The 16,902-nt window shown below is 37.7% G+C and overlaps 1 protein-coding gene across 7 annotated transcripts in view; it reads right to left on the minus strand.

Annotated features, from left to right (window-relative positions):
• TRIM37 (tripartite motif containing 37) overlaps window positions 1-16,902 on the minus strand; it is a 155,620-nt gene that overhangs the window by 24,008 nt on the left and 114,710 nt on the right. For 5 of the 7 annotated variants that reach the window (XM_027087220.1, XM_027087217.1, XM_027087218.1 and 2 more), the window contains one exon: window positions 15,832-15,910. In XM_027087220.1, the coding sequence (XP_026943021.1) occupies window positions 15,832-15,910 (79 nt within the window). Of the gene's footprint in view, window positions 1-14,637; window positions 15,911-16,902 lie in introns of those variants that run through there. The other 2 variants (XM_027087224.1, XM_027087221.1) reach the window with 1 other exon arrangement.

Raw genomic sequence — 16,902 nt, forward strand, 5'->3', positions numbered from 1 at the left:
GAAGTTCTACATTCAGTCCTTAAGATGGCAGTATCCCTTTTACAGTTTAACATGATCTGCATCAACTTGTCTGCTTGCTCAAGTTTTGTTAGAATAGGAAATAATAAATATAAAAAAGAAAGTGTAGTGCTGGTTAGGGAAACAGACTTCAAGTCACTAACTGAAGTCAATACAAACTCCTTGTACATTCACTGTGAGTTTCAAAGGGAATCAGTCCCTAATTTAAAGGTTTCCTTTGTTCACTTTCTGGATGTGTACTTTTGAGGGATATCTGAGGTTAAGCAACATTACAGCACCAAACACTGGGGCTATTAATCCCATTTAGGTCTGTACTGAAAAGGATGGTGGAAATACATGTATATAACTTTTCTTTACCTAAAAGTGCCATCCATTGTCCTTGAATTAATACAAAGTTACTGTTGCATTTAATTTAACTAGGAGGATCCTCGAAAGTTAACACCTTTTCCAAGGACAATGTCAACAATGTCAATGTCAACACTGAGTCTGATTCTGACCACATTTATAGTGGTACTACAATGTCAACGTGGTGGTATAGTGTCACACTGCATCTTCATGACAACCATACTCCTTTGTTGGAACACTGTGCCAGTAAGAAGTGCAACATCCAACGGGCAGATGAAATGATGCATAAAGAAGTTAAGTGTTTACAGATAAAACTGCTGTGGTTCCAGTACTTCCTTCCCCATCAAAGGCTTGCTGAGGCTTTGTGAGAAAGTGATCTAAATTATTATTTTAATGTTTGTTTAAACATAATTTGTTCACTCAGTGATCATTCACACCGAAGCAATGCCATAAAAGTTTTGGTCATACCATAATTCAGGAGAGTTAGTCTTTGGATCATAAATTAGAAAAAGAAAAGAACATGCTTCTTTTCACCTTTTAAAATCACATGACGGTAAAGGACAGATACCCACTCTTCTGTTCTGACCCGTGAATAGCTTAAATGCTTTTTTCCAAAACGAGATACTTCCAGTGTTATGACTATTTCCCAGAAATGGTACTGTGTTGAAAAATAATTGTTACTTCCTCTAGCAGCATTTTATCTTGTTTTAAAGACGACTATATTGTACTAATCAGAAAATATGAACTAAGATAGGGAGCTCCAGACTGACACAGCAGTTGTTCTGGAAAAGGAAAATACTCTGATAAACTTTGATGTATGAAATAACGTACAGACACGTCAGTGTTACCTCTTACTCTAGGTGCTCTTTGGTGAGAGACAGGCTTTGTTCTCTTGTTCATGACATTTCTCTGCAAAGAATTCTCTATGGAGTGGAGCAAATGAAGTGAATCATTTCTTACCAAGCAAATTTATCAATTTATAAATCTTGTCTACAGCTCACTTTTGAGTTCAGTTGTAATCATGAGTGATCCTTCATATTTTATTAAAACTGTTCATTCAGGTAAGAAGTATGTTGAAATTTTGCCAATATCTTAATAAAACCCAGCAACTTAAAACCACTAGGCATTTGTCTTTTTTATTCAAAGGAAGGTTATTTCATGCTGGGATTTAGGGTGATTCCCTCAGAGCTGAAAATAAAATCCTGAGGTGGCAGTTTTCTAAACCTCTTAAAGTGGGAACATTTTAAAAAGAAAGTTTGCTAAGTGCTGCTACAACTGTTGTTATTCTCTCCCCAGAAAAACCAGAAGAGATATAGCTCATCTTACACGTTTCCCCCATCAGTTTAAATGTTGGGGTCAGCGGGTTATCCTAAAAGAGATGAACGAGGAACAGGACCTGCCAACGGCTAAGTGCTGACTCCGCCAATCTCCAACTACTTTATTCTTCAAACTCAGTCCAGCCCAAGTTCTTCCCTCTCCCTTAAGTCTTTCCCCTTTTCGTTTCAAACTGGAAGAAAGGAAATAATCAGGTGAATTGTGGCTGAAAGTCTGTCAGGAAGAATGCTTTAAGAGAGTAACAGGAGATAAATAGAGAAAGAAAGGACAATGTGGGGGACAGAAATAAAGCTGATAAAACAAGACATCTCCATCTAAGGGAATGGCATTAAACCTGAAAAATAAGTAAACCTAATCAATACACTGCATTCTTACCCTCCTCTCCCCACCATTAATTCCTAGAAAATTAATTTCATAGTTATAACAACCTTAAACTCCTAATTACTTAAATTCATTCAAGTACTTAGTATGACTCTATATAGACCCCAAAGAAGGAATAATTGAGAAAACAAAGTGAACGTCTGCAAGAATCATGTATTTGCAAGAGTTTGCTAAAGCAGGGAATGAAAGAAAAGCAATATTATGATAAGTATTATTTATACTTGAAAAAAATCCCCTATTAGTATTCTTAGTTCAAAAGGAACATGCCTTTCTGAAGCAGTAGCACACAGCAAGATATTAAGCAAACCACTAAGTATACTGAACTCATTTGAATTTAATAGAAATTTATCTAAATTACCAAATTATCAAGTATGATTGCCTGAAATAAGGTGTTTAATTGTTCATTTCCTTTTTCCGTTACAAGTTTGTCGTCTGTCATTTTAACAGCAATTAGTAAAGAACACTCTTCTATTGCACTTTAGGAAAACCTACTTCTGCTTGGCCAAGGAATAATCTCATGGAAGATCCTTTTTAATTTATATTTCAAACAAATCTAATTCCTCTCTGAGACCCAAAACTGTTAAGTGGTGATCAGGAGAAAAGTGCTCTCGCCCTGAGCAGCTGAGTTTAGCATGCTGCTTATGCTGAGCCTAAGACCCCCAGTCATGAAACCTCCAGATGAGATGTGCCCTGCTTCATGGTGCAAGCAGGGGCCCTTCACACACAGGTTCTGATTTTTCTTATCCTGCTTTAGGACTAGGGAAAAAATAAATGTGAAATATGTCAGGAATTATATGTATTTGGAGAAACCATCTTTCAAATGAGTAACTGGAATTTAACCCAAGATGAAAAAGTTGTCCCTGCCAGTTGTTAACACTGGGAGATCCTGGAGCTAGGGCATTCAGGGTGGGCAATTAAGCCAATAAGAGTTGCTGTGGGATCAAATGAAACTGAATGGCAGGGAGGCACATAAGGAGACAGACTTAACTGCCCTGCGGGACTCAGGCAAGGGCTCTGGCTGGGCAGAGGCTCTGCAGGAATGGAAGAGAAGACTCTCTGTAATAGGAAAAAAACACATAAATGTGCCAAGTGGAGAAAAAGGTTTTTAGAAACAGAGAAGTCCATATAATTTATGTCCCAAACTATACAATGACAGATGTCACCATTTGCTCTTAACCCTCCCTAGACAGAATTTTAAAACTTCTATGAAACTTCTGTAAGACTATGAAGCCATGTATGGCTGTATGTTAATATGGGAACTAGCGATAAATGAGGGGAAATCTAAAAATATCACTATGAAAGGACTAAGAGGAACAGAAACACACGCATGGCTCTTTCAGTTTTGTACTTCCCAAACTTTCTATAATCTTATCACCTTTATAATTAAAAGAAAAATAAAAAATTCTTTTGGATAGAAAACTAAGAATGGCTCATTACTTTCTGAATTGTGAATGCGAAATTAATTACGCTTATGTTTTTAATTCAAAAAATATATATATTTTGAAAACCACAGTACTTCCAGCTTCCAATTCTGAAATGCAGAGCTAAAGGGAATATTGCTTCCACCCTTACAAAAGAAAATAAATAAAAGTCCAGATTAACTTCAAATTATGACTTTTTTCAAAGAGCTGAGGTTGCAACTGGCCCAAATCTAAAGAGGGGCAGGCACCTGCCTGCAAAGACGAGCTGTCGGCACTCGTTTACATAGGATAGCTATAAGCAGACACTGGAAGAAACTGTTCAGCATGAGTTAGTAATGAACTGGTGCTGACAGGACAGTGGGAAGTCCTGGGAGCTGCAGAAATTAGTGGAGTCTGCACTCTCTTGCAAACTCTACCAGGTGCTCAAAGAAAAGACCGGAAAGGGCCCTAAGGGTCAACTGTGGTTCAGACCCAGCAGTGGGATGTGGGAGAATCAAGAAGCTATCAGACCCTTTCTCCCATCTCTCCTACATAAATGTTATTCTATGGGGGAAAAGGGCCACAAATGCTGCCACCCTTAGGGTACCTATGAAAAGTCACTGCAGCTGATGAAAGGGAACAGGGGAGAAAAACCCTACTCTTGAGGAGGCAGGAATATCACGGGGCCTACAACTAGCTGTGGAGGGGCAAGTGTATCAAGACACAGTAACCTGAAACACACAGTGCCTAAAGCTTCCCCTTAATCCGAGAATGTCAGTCCCTCCCCTGCCTCCAGTCAAGCTTCAAATAACAGAACACTTCTGGGAGAAGGACAGGAAAGCAACAACAGCATCAGAGACTTAACAACTCTCTGAGGCACTGTACAAACGGAAGCCCTAAACTCAAGGTCGGAAGAGACACTGCTCTGGTAATCCATCCCCAATCAGGAATGCAATGTATTGCTATAGGAACTTGAAGCCACTAAGGTTAATCACAGCAACCATGAACCTCAAACCAAACACAACTTCTAACTAGATTAATTCAAATTCTGCAGTAAAGGTCTAAGCAGCAGGAAAGGCCTGCCCATTTTTAGGCAGAAAAACCATTCATCAATCTACTGCCCTACACAAAATGTGCTGCTTTCAACAAAATACACAGATGCATCTGAAAACAAGAAAAGATGTGTTCTTAAGAGTGAATTAACCAGGGTAGTGGGTACTGGCAGGGAACCTGCCTCTCCCAGGTTCTCTCCAGGTGGCCTCCCCTCCCAGGCCCTCCTTGGGGACCTTTGTAACTTGAGCCAATTAAATTTGAGCTTGGTGGGAATGTAAACTGGTACAACCACTATGGAGAACAGTATGGAGGTTTCTTAAAAACCTAAAAATAGAGCTACCATATGATCCAGCAGTCCCATTCCTGGGCATATATCTGGAGAAAACCATAATTCGAAAAGATACATGCACCCCAATGTTCATAGCAGCACCATTTACAATAGCCAAGACATGGAAGCAATCTAAATGTCCATCAACAGAGGAGTGGATAAAGAAGATGTGGTACGTATATACAATGGAATATTATTTAGCCATAAAAAGAACAAAAGAATGCCATTTGTAGCAACATGAATGGACCTAGAGATCGTCATACTGAGTGAAGTAAGAGAAAGACAAATATCAAATGATATCACTTATATGTGGAATCTAAAAAAATGGTACAAATGAATTTACTTACAAAACAGAGTTGCAGATGTAAAAAACAAATTTATGTTTGTAAATAAAAAACAAATTTATGTTTGTAAATACCTATACAGTAGGTCCTTAATTAGTTACCAGTGGAGAAGGGGGTGGGGAGGGATAAATTGGGTGATTGGGATTGATATATACACACTACAATATATAAAATAGATAACTAATTAAGGACCTACTGTATAGCACAGGGAACTCTACTCAATACTCTGTAATGACCTATATGGGAAAAGAATCTTAAAAAGAGTTAATAGATGTATATGTATAACTGATTCACTTTGCTGTACACCTGAAACTAACATAACATTGTAAATCAACTATACTCTAATAAAAATTTAAAAAAAAAACATGAACTCCAAAAAATAAACAAAAACAAAAAAACCACACACAGAGTGAAGTAACCATCAGAACCAGAATCTGATATGCCGAGGATTTTGGAGCTGACAGAATTTAAAATAACTATGGTTAATATGTTGTGGAAATGGTGGGCAACATGCAAGATCATATGGGTGATTTCAGCAAAGAAACAGAAACTATAATAGAAATACCAGAAATGAAAAATACTGTAACAAAGATGATGAATGCCTTTGATGGGCTGATCAGTTGATCTACCATTGCTGAGAAGAGAATCAGAAAATTTAAAGATAAGTCAATAAAAATTACCCTAACTGAAACACAAGAAAAAGAATGAATGAGTAACAAAAGCAAAATAAATCCAGAACACAACATATAAGAGCTATGGAACAGTACCAGTCTAACATACGCATAACTGGAAACCCTCATATGTGGCGGGTGGGAATGCAACGGCAGTGCCTTCTGGAAGCCTGGCAGTTTCTTATAAGGTTAAGCATATACCTGCCACATGACTCAGTGCAATGAGTTCTGACACCAACGACCTGGAGTTAGGTTAAACTTCACAGGTTAAAGGCAAAGTCAGCCACAAGACTGCTCTCACTTCAGATACCAGCTGCAAGTTTGGGGTCCCCCACCAACCCTCCCCTAGGTGTGATTATTCACTAGAACAACTCACAAAACTCAGGAAAATACTTACAATTCCAGTTTTATTATAGCAAAAGGATACCAATCAGAACCTGGCAAAGGGAGAGACACATAGGGTGAGGTAGAGGAGGGTTCCAGTGTGAAGCTTCCTTGTGATGAGGGCACGTTACCCTCCCAAAACATCAATTTATGACAGAGTACTGCCAACCAGGGAAGCTCAGCTGAGCTTCAATATCCATTACATAAGCATTACTGACTCACTAGCAATGAGTCTGAACTATTCAGCTGATAACATGTGACTCAGCGGCCCAATCCTCTAATCACATGGTTAGTCTTTCTGGCACGGCCAGTCCTTATCCTGAGTCATTTCATTAACTAAGCTATCAGGATCCACCATAAGTAACATAGACACTCCTATCGCTCAGGAAATTCCAAGGACTTAAGAGGCTATGTCCCCGGAACCAGGGACAAAGGCCAAATTCCTTATTACATACCCAGCAATCCCACTCCAAGGCAAACATTACCCTAGAGAATGACAACTTATGTTCACACACAAAAATCTACACACAAATGTTTATAAGGTTCATAATCACCCTAAACTAGAAATAACCCAAATGTCCTTCAATGGGTAAATGAATAAATCGTATACATCCATACAGTGAAATACTATTCATCAGTAAAAAGGAATAAAGTTCTGATTCACACAACAAGGTGGATGTCTACCCCTAGAGGGAATGCCAGACAGATACTTGTTAATTGAACCCCAGAGGTTTACCTCAATGGACTGTGTGAATTTGTATATGCTGCATATTTCTTTTTTTTTTTTTTTGCGGTACGCGGGCCTCTCACTATTGTGGCCTATTGTGGCCTCTCCCGTTGCAGAGCACAGGCTCCGCGGCCATGACTCACGGGCCCAGCCGCTCTGCGGCACGTGGGATCTTCCCGGACCAGGGCACGGACCCGTGTCCCCTGCATCGGCAGGCGGACTCTCAACCACTGCACCACCAGGGAAGCCCATTTCTTACTATTTTTAAATTCACAAACAACAATACTTGAGGTGAGCTGGAGCCCAACAAAACAGACAGGACATGATTTTCTTCATCACAGGAGAACTGCTTTTGAGTACATCCTTTAGTTACCTACAAGTTTGGTTTTTTTCATGAAACCTGTTATCAACTTTAATTATAAAAATAGAGAATTTTATGCCAGGAGGGCAGTTACAAACCATTTCTTTAGAAGCTTACATTTTTTACTTTCCAAGAGATAGACTTTATTCTTAATATAGAATCAGAAATCAGAATATGGTACAAATGGCTTGGGTTTCTAAAATATATGAGAAGATAATATACCAATTAAGTTCAAATAATTTTCCCTACAAAATTTTTGTGCAACCATAAAGAAATACCTTCAAAATTTTCTATAGCTATAACAACCAAAAATAGTCTTGCTGACACAGTGAACTCAAATTCCACCAATGTAAAAGGGTCTCAACCAATTCTCAATTCATCTAAAACAAGGGCAGCACTCCTAATTGCTTTTATACATAACTTGACAGCAAAAGAAAAGCCAAATAAAATACTCAAGATCCAAAATGTATTATGGTTCAAATATCCCTATGCCATTATGGGGAATCCACTGACTAAAAAGACCTCAAGGTCATTAAAAATAAGAGTAAGGGTTAAGAACATTTACAATTTAAAAACAAAAAACACAATGGATACTTCCCCCAAATAAAGGACAGAAGGACACCTCAAAATGCTATTGTAGGAGATGGTTCAAAATGGCGGAGTAGAAGGATGTGCTCTCACTCCCTCTTGTGAGAACACCAGAATCACAACTAACTGTTGAACAATCATCAACAGGAAGACACTGGAACTCACCAAAAGAGATACCCCACATCCAAAGACAAAGGAGAAGCCACAATTAGACGGTCGGAGGGGTGCAATCACAGTAAAATCAAATCCCGTAACTGCTGCGTGGGTGACTCACAAACTGGAGATCACTTAGAACACAGAAGTCCAGCCACTGGTGTGAAGGTTCTGAGCACCACGTCAGGATTCCAAACCTGGGGGTCTGGCGATGGGAGGAGGAATTCCTAGAGAATCAGACTCTGAAGCCTAGAGGGATTTGATTGCAGGACTTTGACAGGACTGGGGGAAACAGAGACTCCACTCTTGGAGGGCACACACAAACTTGTGTGTGCATCGGGACCCAGGGGAAGGAGCAGTGACCCCAGGGGAGACTGAACCAGACCTACCTGCTAGTGTTGGAGGGTCTCATGAAGAGGCCGGGGGTGGCTCTGTCTCACCGGGAGGACAAGGACACTGGCAGCAGAAGTTCTGGGAAGTACTTCTTGGCGTGAGCCCTCCCGGAGTCTGCCATTAGCACCACCAAAGAGCCCAGGTAGGCTCCAGTGTTGGGTCGCCTCAGGTCAAACAACCAACAGGGAGGGGACCCAGCCCCACCCATCAGCAGACAAGCGGATTAAAGTTTTACTGAGCTCGGCCCACCAGAGCAACAGCCAGCTCTACCCACCACCAGTCCCTCCCATTAGGAAACTTGCACAAGCCTCTTAGATAGCCTCATCCACCAGAGGGCAGACAGCAGAAGCAAGAAGAACTACAATCCTGCAGCCTGTGGACCAAAAACCACATTCACAGAAAGACAAGATGAAAAGGCAGAGGGCTACGTACCAGATGAAGGAACATGATAAAACCCCAGAAAAACAACTAAATGGAGATAGGCAACCTTCCAGAAAAAGAATTCAGAATAATGATAGTGAAGATGATCCAGGACCTCGGAAAAAGAATGGAGGCAAAGATTGAGAAGATGCAAGAAATGTTTAACAAAGACCTAGAAGAATTAAAGAACAAACAAACAGAGATGAACAATACAATAACTGAAATGAAAAATACACTAGAAGGAATCAATAGCAGAATAACTTAGGCAGAAGAACGGATAAGTGAACTGGAAGACAGAATGATGGAATTCACTGCCATGGAACAGAAAAAGAAACAAGAATGAAAAGAAATGAAGACAGCCTAAGAGACCTCTGGGACAACATTAAACACAAAAACATTCGCATTATAGGGGTCCCAGAAGGAGAGAGAGAGAGAGAAAGGACGCGAAAAAATATTTGATGAGATAATAATCGAGAACTTCCCTAACATGGGAAAGGAAATAGCCACCCAAGTCCAGGAAGCGCAGAGAGTCCCATACAGGATAAACCCAAGAGGAAACACACCAAGACACACAGTAATCAAATTGGCAAAAATTAAAGATAAAGAAAAATTAATGAAAGCAAGGAACAATGACAAATAACATACAAGGGAACTCCCATAAGGTTAATAGCTGATTTCTCAGCAGAAACTCTAGAAGCCAGAGGGAGTGACATGATATACTTAAAGTGATGAAAGGGAAGAACCTACAACCAAAATTACTCTACCCAGCAAGAATCTCATTCAGATTTAATGGAGAAATCAAAAGCTTTACAGACAAGCAAAAGCTAAGACAATTCAGCACCACCAAACCAGCTCTACAACAAATGCTAAAGGAACTTCTCTAAGTGGGAAACACAAGAGAAGAAAAGGATCTACAAAAATAAACCCAAAACAATTAAGAAAATGGTAATATGAACATACATATCGATTATTATCTTAAATGTGAATGGATTAAATGCTTCAACCAAAAGACACAGGCTTGCTGAATGGATACAAAAACAAGACCTATATATGTGCTGTCTACAAGAGACCCACTTCAGACCTAGGGACACATACAGACTGAAAGTGAGGGGATGGAAAAGATATTCCATGCAAATGGAAATCAGAAGAAAGCTGGAGTAGCAATACTCATATCAGATAAAATAGACTTTAAAATAAAGAATGTTACAAGAGACAAGGAAGGACACCACATAATGATCAAGGGATCAATCCAAGAAGATGATATAACAATTATAAATATAGATGCACCCAACATAGAAGCACCTCAATACATAAGGCAACTGCTAACAGCTATAAAAGAGGAAATCGACAGTAACACAAGAATAGTGGGGGACTTTAACACCTCACTTACACCAATGGACAGATCATCCAAGCAGAAAATTAATAAGGAAAGACAAGCGTTAAATGACACAATAGACCAGATACAGTTAATTGATATTTATAGCACATTCCATCCCAAAACTGCAGATTACACTTTCTTCTCAAGTGTGCACGGAACATTCTCCAGGATAGATCACATCTTGGGTCACAAATCAAGCCTCAATAAATTTAAGAAAATTGAAATCATATCAAGCATCTTTTCTGATCACAATGCTATGAGGTTAGAAATCAATTACAGGGAAAATAACGTAAAAAACACAAACACATGGAGGCTAAACAATACGTTACTAAGTAACCAAGAAATCACTGAAGAAATCAAAGAGGAAATCAAAAAATACCTAGAGACAAAAGACAATGAAAACACGATGATCCAAAACCTATGGGATGCGGCAAAAGCAGTTCTAAGAGGGAAGTTTATAGCTATACAAGCCTACCTCAAGAAACAAGAAAAATCTCAAATAAACAATCTAACCTTACACCTAAAGGAACTAGAGAAAGAAGAACAAACAACACTCAAAGTTAGCAGAAGGATAGAAATCATAAAGATCAGAGCAGAAATAAATGAAATACAAACAAAGAAAACAATAGCAAGGATCAATAAAACTAAAAGCTGGCTCTTTGAGAAGATAAACAAAATTGATAAACCATTAGCCAGACTCATCAAGAAAAAGACGGAGAGGACTCAAATCAATAAAATTAGAAATGAAAAAGGAAAATTTACAACAGACACCATAGAAATACAAAGCATCATAAGAGACGACTACAAGCAACTCTATGCCAATAAAATGGACAACCTGGAAGAAATGGACAAATCCTTAGGAATGCACAACCTTCTGAGACTGAACCAGGAAGAAATAGAAAATAGGAACAGACCAATCACAAGTAATGAAATTGAAACTGTGATTAAAAATCTTCCAACAAACAAACGTCTAGGACCAGATGGCTTCACTGGTGAATTCTATCGAACATTTAGAGAAGAGCTAACATCCATCCTTCTCAAACTCTTCCAAAAAATTGCAGAGGAAGGAACACTCCCAAACTCATTCTATAAGGCCACCATCACCTTGATACCAAAACCAGACAAAGATACTACAAAAAAAGAAAATTACAGACTAATATCACTGATGAATATAGATGCAAAAATCCTTAACAAAATACTAACAAACAGAATCCAACAACACATTAAAAGGATCATACACCATGATCAAGTGGGATTTATCCCAGGGATGCAAGGATTCTTCAATATACGTAAATCAATCAATGTGATACAAACTGAAGAATAAAAACCATATGATCATCTCAATAGATGCAGAAAAAGCCTTTGACAAAATTCAACACCCATTTATGATTAAAAACTCTCCAGAAAGTGCGCATAGAGGGAACCTACCTCAACATAATAAAGGCCATATATGACAAATCCACAGCAAAAATCATTCTCAAGGGTGAAAAACTGAAAGCATTTCCGCTAAGATCAGGAACAAGACAAGAAGGTCCACTCTCACCACTATTATTCAACAAAGTTTTGGAAGTCCTAGCCATGGCAATCAGAGAAGAAAAAGAAATAAAACAAATACGAATTGGAAAAGAATAAGTAAAATTGTCACTATTTGCAGATGACATGATACTATATATAAAGAATCCTAAAGATGCCATCAGAAAACTACTAGAGCTAATCAATGAATTTGGTAAAGTTGCAGGATACAAAATTAATGCACAGAAATCTCTTGCATTTCTATACACTAACGATGAAAAATCTGAAAGAAAAATTAAGCAGACACTCCCATTTACCATTGCAACAAAAAGAATAAAATACCTAGGAATAAACCTACCTAGGGAGACAAAAGACCTGTATGCAGAAAGGTATAAAATACTGATGAAAGAAATTAAAGATGATACCAACAGATGGAGAGATATACCATGTTCTTAGATTGGAAGAATCAATATTGTGAAAATGACTATACTGCCCAAAGCAATCTACAGATTCAGTGCAATCCCTATCAAATTACCAATGGCATCTTTCACAGAGCTAGAACAAAAAATCTTAAAATTTGTATGGAGACACAAAAGACCCCAAATAGCCAAAGCAGTCTTGAGGGAAAAAAATGGAGCTGGAGGAATCAGACTCCCTGACTTCAGACTATACTACCAAGCTACAGTAATCAAGACAATATGGTACTGGCACAAAAACAGAAACACAGATCAATGCAACAAGATAGAAAGCCCAGAGATAAACCCACACACCTATGGTCAACTAATCTATGACAAAGGAGGCAAGGATATACAATGGAGAAAAGACAGTCTCTTCAATAAGTGGTGCTGGGAAAACTGGACAGCTACATGTATTAGAACACTCCCTAACACCATATACAAAAATAAACTCAAAATGGATTAGAGACCTAAATGTAAGACCAGACACTATAAAACTCTTAGAGGAAAACATAGGAAGAACACTCTTTGACATAAATCACAGCAAGATCCTTTTTGATCCACCTCCTAGAGTAATGAAAATAAAAACAAAAATAAACAAATGGGACCTAATGAAACTTCAAACTTTTGCACAGCAAAGGAAACCATAAACAAGACGAAAAGACAACCCTCAGAATGGGAGAAAATATTTGCAAATGAAGCAACAGACAAAGGATTAATCTCTAAAATATACAAGCAGCTCATGTGGCTTAACATCAAAAAAATAAACAACCCAATCCAAAACTGGGCAGAAGACCTAAATAGACATTTCTCCAAAGAAGACGTAACGATGGCCAAGAAGCACATGAAAAGCTGCTCAACATCACTAATTATTAGAGAAATGCAAATCAAAACTTCAATGAGGTATCACCTCACACCAGTTAGAATGGGCATCAACAGAAAATCTACAAACAACAAATGCTGGAGAGGGTGTGGAGAAAAGGGAACCCTCTTGCACTGTTGGTGGGAATGTAAATTGATACAGCCACTATGGAGAACAGTACGGAGGTTCCTTAAAAAACTAAAAATAGATCTACCATATGACCCAGCAATCCCACTACTGGGCATATACCCAGAGAAAACCATAATTCAAAAAGACACATGAACCCACCCCAATGTTCACTGCAGCACTATTTACAATAGCTAGGTTGTGGAAGCAACCTAAATGCCCATCAACAGACGAATGGATAAAGACAATGTAGTACATATATACAATGGAATATTACTCAGCCACAAAAAGGCATGAAATTGGATCATTTGTAGAGACATGGATGGATCTAGAGACTGTCATACAGAGTGAAGTCAGTTAGAAAGAGAAAAACAAATATCGTATATTAATGCATATATGTGGAACCTAGAAAAATGGTACAGATGAACTGGTTTGCAGGGCAGAAATTGAGACACAGATGTAGAGAACAAATGTACAGACACCAAGGGGGGAAAGCAGCGGGGTGCTGGTGGTGGTGGTGTGATGAATTGGGAGATTGGGATTGATATGTATACACTGATGTGTATGAAACGGATGACTAATAAGAACCTGCTGTATAAAAAAATAAAATAAAATTCAAAAAAAAAAAGTTATTGTCTAGATTAATGACCCAAAAGAATCTCACGATTAAATCACTTGTGCTAAAAGCTCTTACAAGTAAATTTCCCCAAATGAACAGTCTATTCTCTGGCTTCTCTTAGTTCTTAACCACAGTGGTTTTCCATATTTTGAAAATAAGTTATAAAGGTACACTGGAAAGCACTCAGTTCTATATCATATACAGGTCAAGAAACAGCTACGCAATAGTGAGAGTTCCAAAGCAGAGTCAATCACTCTTGTCTTTATGAATTCTGATAAGCCTCAATTAAAAAATAAACCTCTACAAAATCAGTTCTTACAATGATTTGCTCAACACTAAAGGTGCAAAATTCTTACATTATAGTTTTACCCATTACAATGTAGCACAGAAATAAGTTTGATTTAGAATATGATCTCATCAAAATGTAATGAACATAAATACATTTCCAGCTAATAGAAAATGAAATGTGAAGAACTTACCAGTAATGTTTCAGAGCATTGCACAATAAGCTACCTAATAACTATACGACAGCAAGCCAATGCTATCATGGTAGTAAGCAAACGCTAAATTTTAACTTCTCATGTGATTATACTACTTAAATATTTCCAACTAATTTAAGGAGAAGAAGTAACCACACATTACACATTATGGAGATCTTAAATAAGTCTTCCAACTTCCCCATGCATCTACTTACAGCTCAACAGCCTCTATTATACACAGGCAATAGGAATAGGAAAAAGGGGGGCTTCCTGCTCCACTTTTAATAAATTGCAGAGGCATAACATTTTCTCAGCATCATTTTATTAACAAAAAGTGCCAACTGTTTTGAAGAAAAGCAAACCATGAATCACACAGCATTCGGCAAGACACTAGACATGGAAAGGGGAACAATATTCATTAAGTAAAAAATAAGCAGATGAGATGCCTCTCACGTGTATATATTCATGCTTTTTCAATAGTCTCTTAGTCAACTTTCAGTGTAATTTTCACAAATAGCATAGCAGCTCAAAAACAAATGCAAGAGCACAATGATAAAGTTTGGCAATTATTTTGGACTATTTCTGAGTATGAAAGTAAACTTTATACCACAGTTTCATGTAAGCCACAGTACAATATATAAGAATCTTTAAATGTATTGACACTGAAATCAATGTCCAACTAATGAAAATAAAGGAGAAAACAGGGTTTTAAAATACCCGTTACATTATAACTGTTTAGTAAGAAGCAGAAAAAACGAAATAATTTTAAGTGTTCTTACATGTGTTCATACGACCAGAAACATAACCAATCCATATTAACTTAATTCATTTAAAATTACATTTGTAAAGGTCACACAAAAGAAAGCTTAGGTGTCATTAATTAGTGTGCCTGCACTTGAACAAACAAGAAAAGATAAATAAATTAACCTCAGTCAGTCAACATATTCTAAAGAGGAGATTCAGTCTAGTGTTACTTCAGTTATCCACATAAAGTGTCTACAGGGAAGAATCTACACATTAGTAATATTTCTGCTCACTAATCTATAGGCACTAGTGAAACTATAAACTATAATTAAAACCCAAAATATAAAGGTGGTCATTTAAACACAACTGAGTGTCTAGCCAAGACAGAAGAGCACCGATGCTGAGCAGGTTACTGAGTGCATGCACTGTCTCCAGGTACGTTTCCTGGCAGTTAATTGCCCTTCTGTTACAGTAGACAAACTGCCTTTTATGAATATACTATTTACTAAATTAATTGAGGCTACACTGTTATTTTATTACATTACACAGAATTCTTCCCCCACAACTTTTTCCTGTGTACTAATGTCTTACACTAGAATTGTGCTACTTTCTAAAGTTTCAGAATTACTATTTCAAGTAGAGATGATGAAAAAAATAAGACCAAATCTGATTATCTGACTGTTGACAAGTTTGAGCACCAACTACAGCAAAATTCAAGGTAGCTTGCAAGTCAGTTTTCTTGATTTGAAAATTACCTTCCACTGCTTTCATCAGTATTGAAGCTGAGATCTTCAGGGCCTATTTGTTCACCATCAGGAAAACTGGAACGTGTATCTAGGAGAAAAAAAAGAGCTAACATTTTTAAAAGACCAGTATTTTCTTTTCCTTATCTCGAAACGATCTTACCAAGTGTGTTATTTAAGTGATAAAGATGTGCTGGGTTGTGAACAAATCTCTATTTTTAGAGAATTTTTGATCTGAGTCAAGTGTAACAAACACAAAGGGAAAATAAAGGAGAAAAAACCAAAATGTGTAATAGACGCCCACAATTAGAGGTTGAAAGGCATTGCCTGACTTTGTCGCCCTGGGGACACTATGGGAGCAGCTAAAGAAGGGAATAGGAAACGATGACGATGTACACTCTAAAGACTGATTTTGTAAATATAAAATGTATTTCAAAGCCAATTAAACTGCGCATGCAAATATCACTACAAAAACTCATCGGCACTCAAGATAACTTGCCTGAAATTTGGCTGCTGCTTCTATAAGCAGAGAAGATTGCTAAGAGTACCTTAATACCTAAAAAATCATCAAGTGACTGAGTCTATACTAAAAAAGACACTAGAATATCAGAGAAACATGTAAAATATAAAGCCGACAATTAGCATAAGCCTGACAATGTTGTTATTCCAGGAACTCTTACAGAGGAATGCTCAGACTGATCGTTAAGGTCTCTGGATAAAATATTAACAATGGGGGATGGACGTTAGACTTATTGTGGTGATCATTTTGCACTGTATACATATATCAAATCATTATGCTGTACACCTAAAATAAAACAAAACAAAATGCTAACAATGGGTTTCTCTCAGTGAGTTTTTTCCTGAGACTTTTTTAGGAGGAAGTGGTAATAAAATCAATGATCCATAATCAGCATGCATTTCTAAGAAGTCAGAAAGAGTTATCTTTAAAAAAGTTCCCTTATTAGCTAGGCTACAAATATCTCTGAAAAGAAAAAAAAAAAAATCTGAAACCTCCCCAGGGGCTGGCAACATTTTCTACAAAGGAGCAGATAGTAAATATTTAGGCACTGCAGGCCACAAATG

The sequence above is a fragment of the Aethalodelphis obliquidens genome, unplaced genomic scaffold, assembly GCF_003676395.1.
Source record: "Aethalodelphis obliquidens isolate GAN/ISIS:26980383/991018 unplaced genomic scaffold, ASM367639v1 scaffold58, whole genome shotgun sequence".
NCBI classification, from domain to species: Eukaryota; Metazoa; Chordata; class Mammalia; order Artiodactyla; family Delphinidae; genus Aethalodelphis; species Aethalodelphis obliquidens.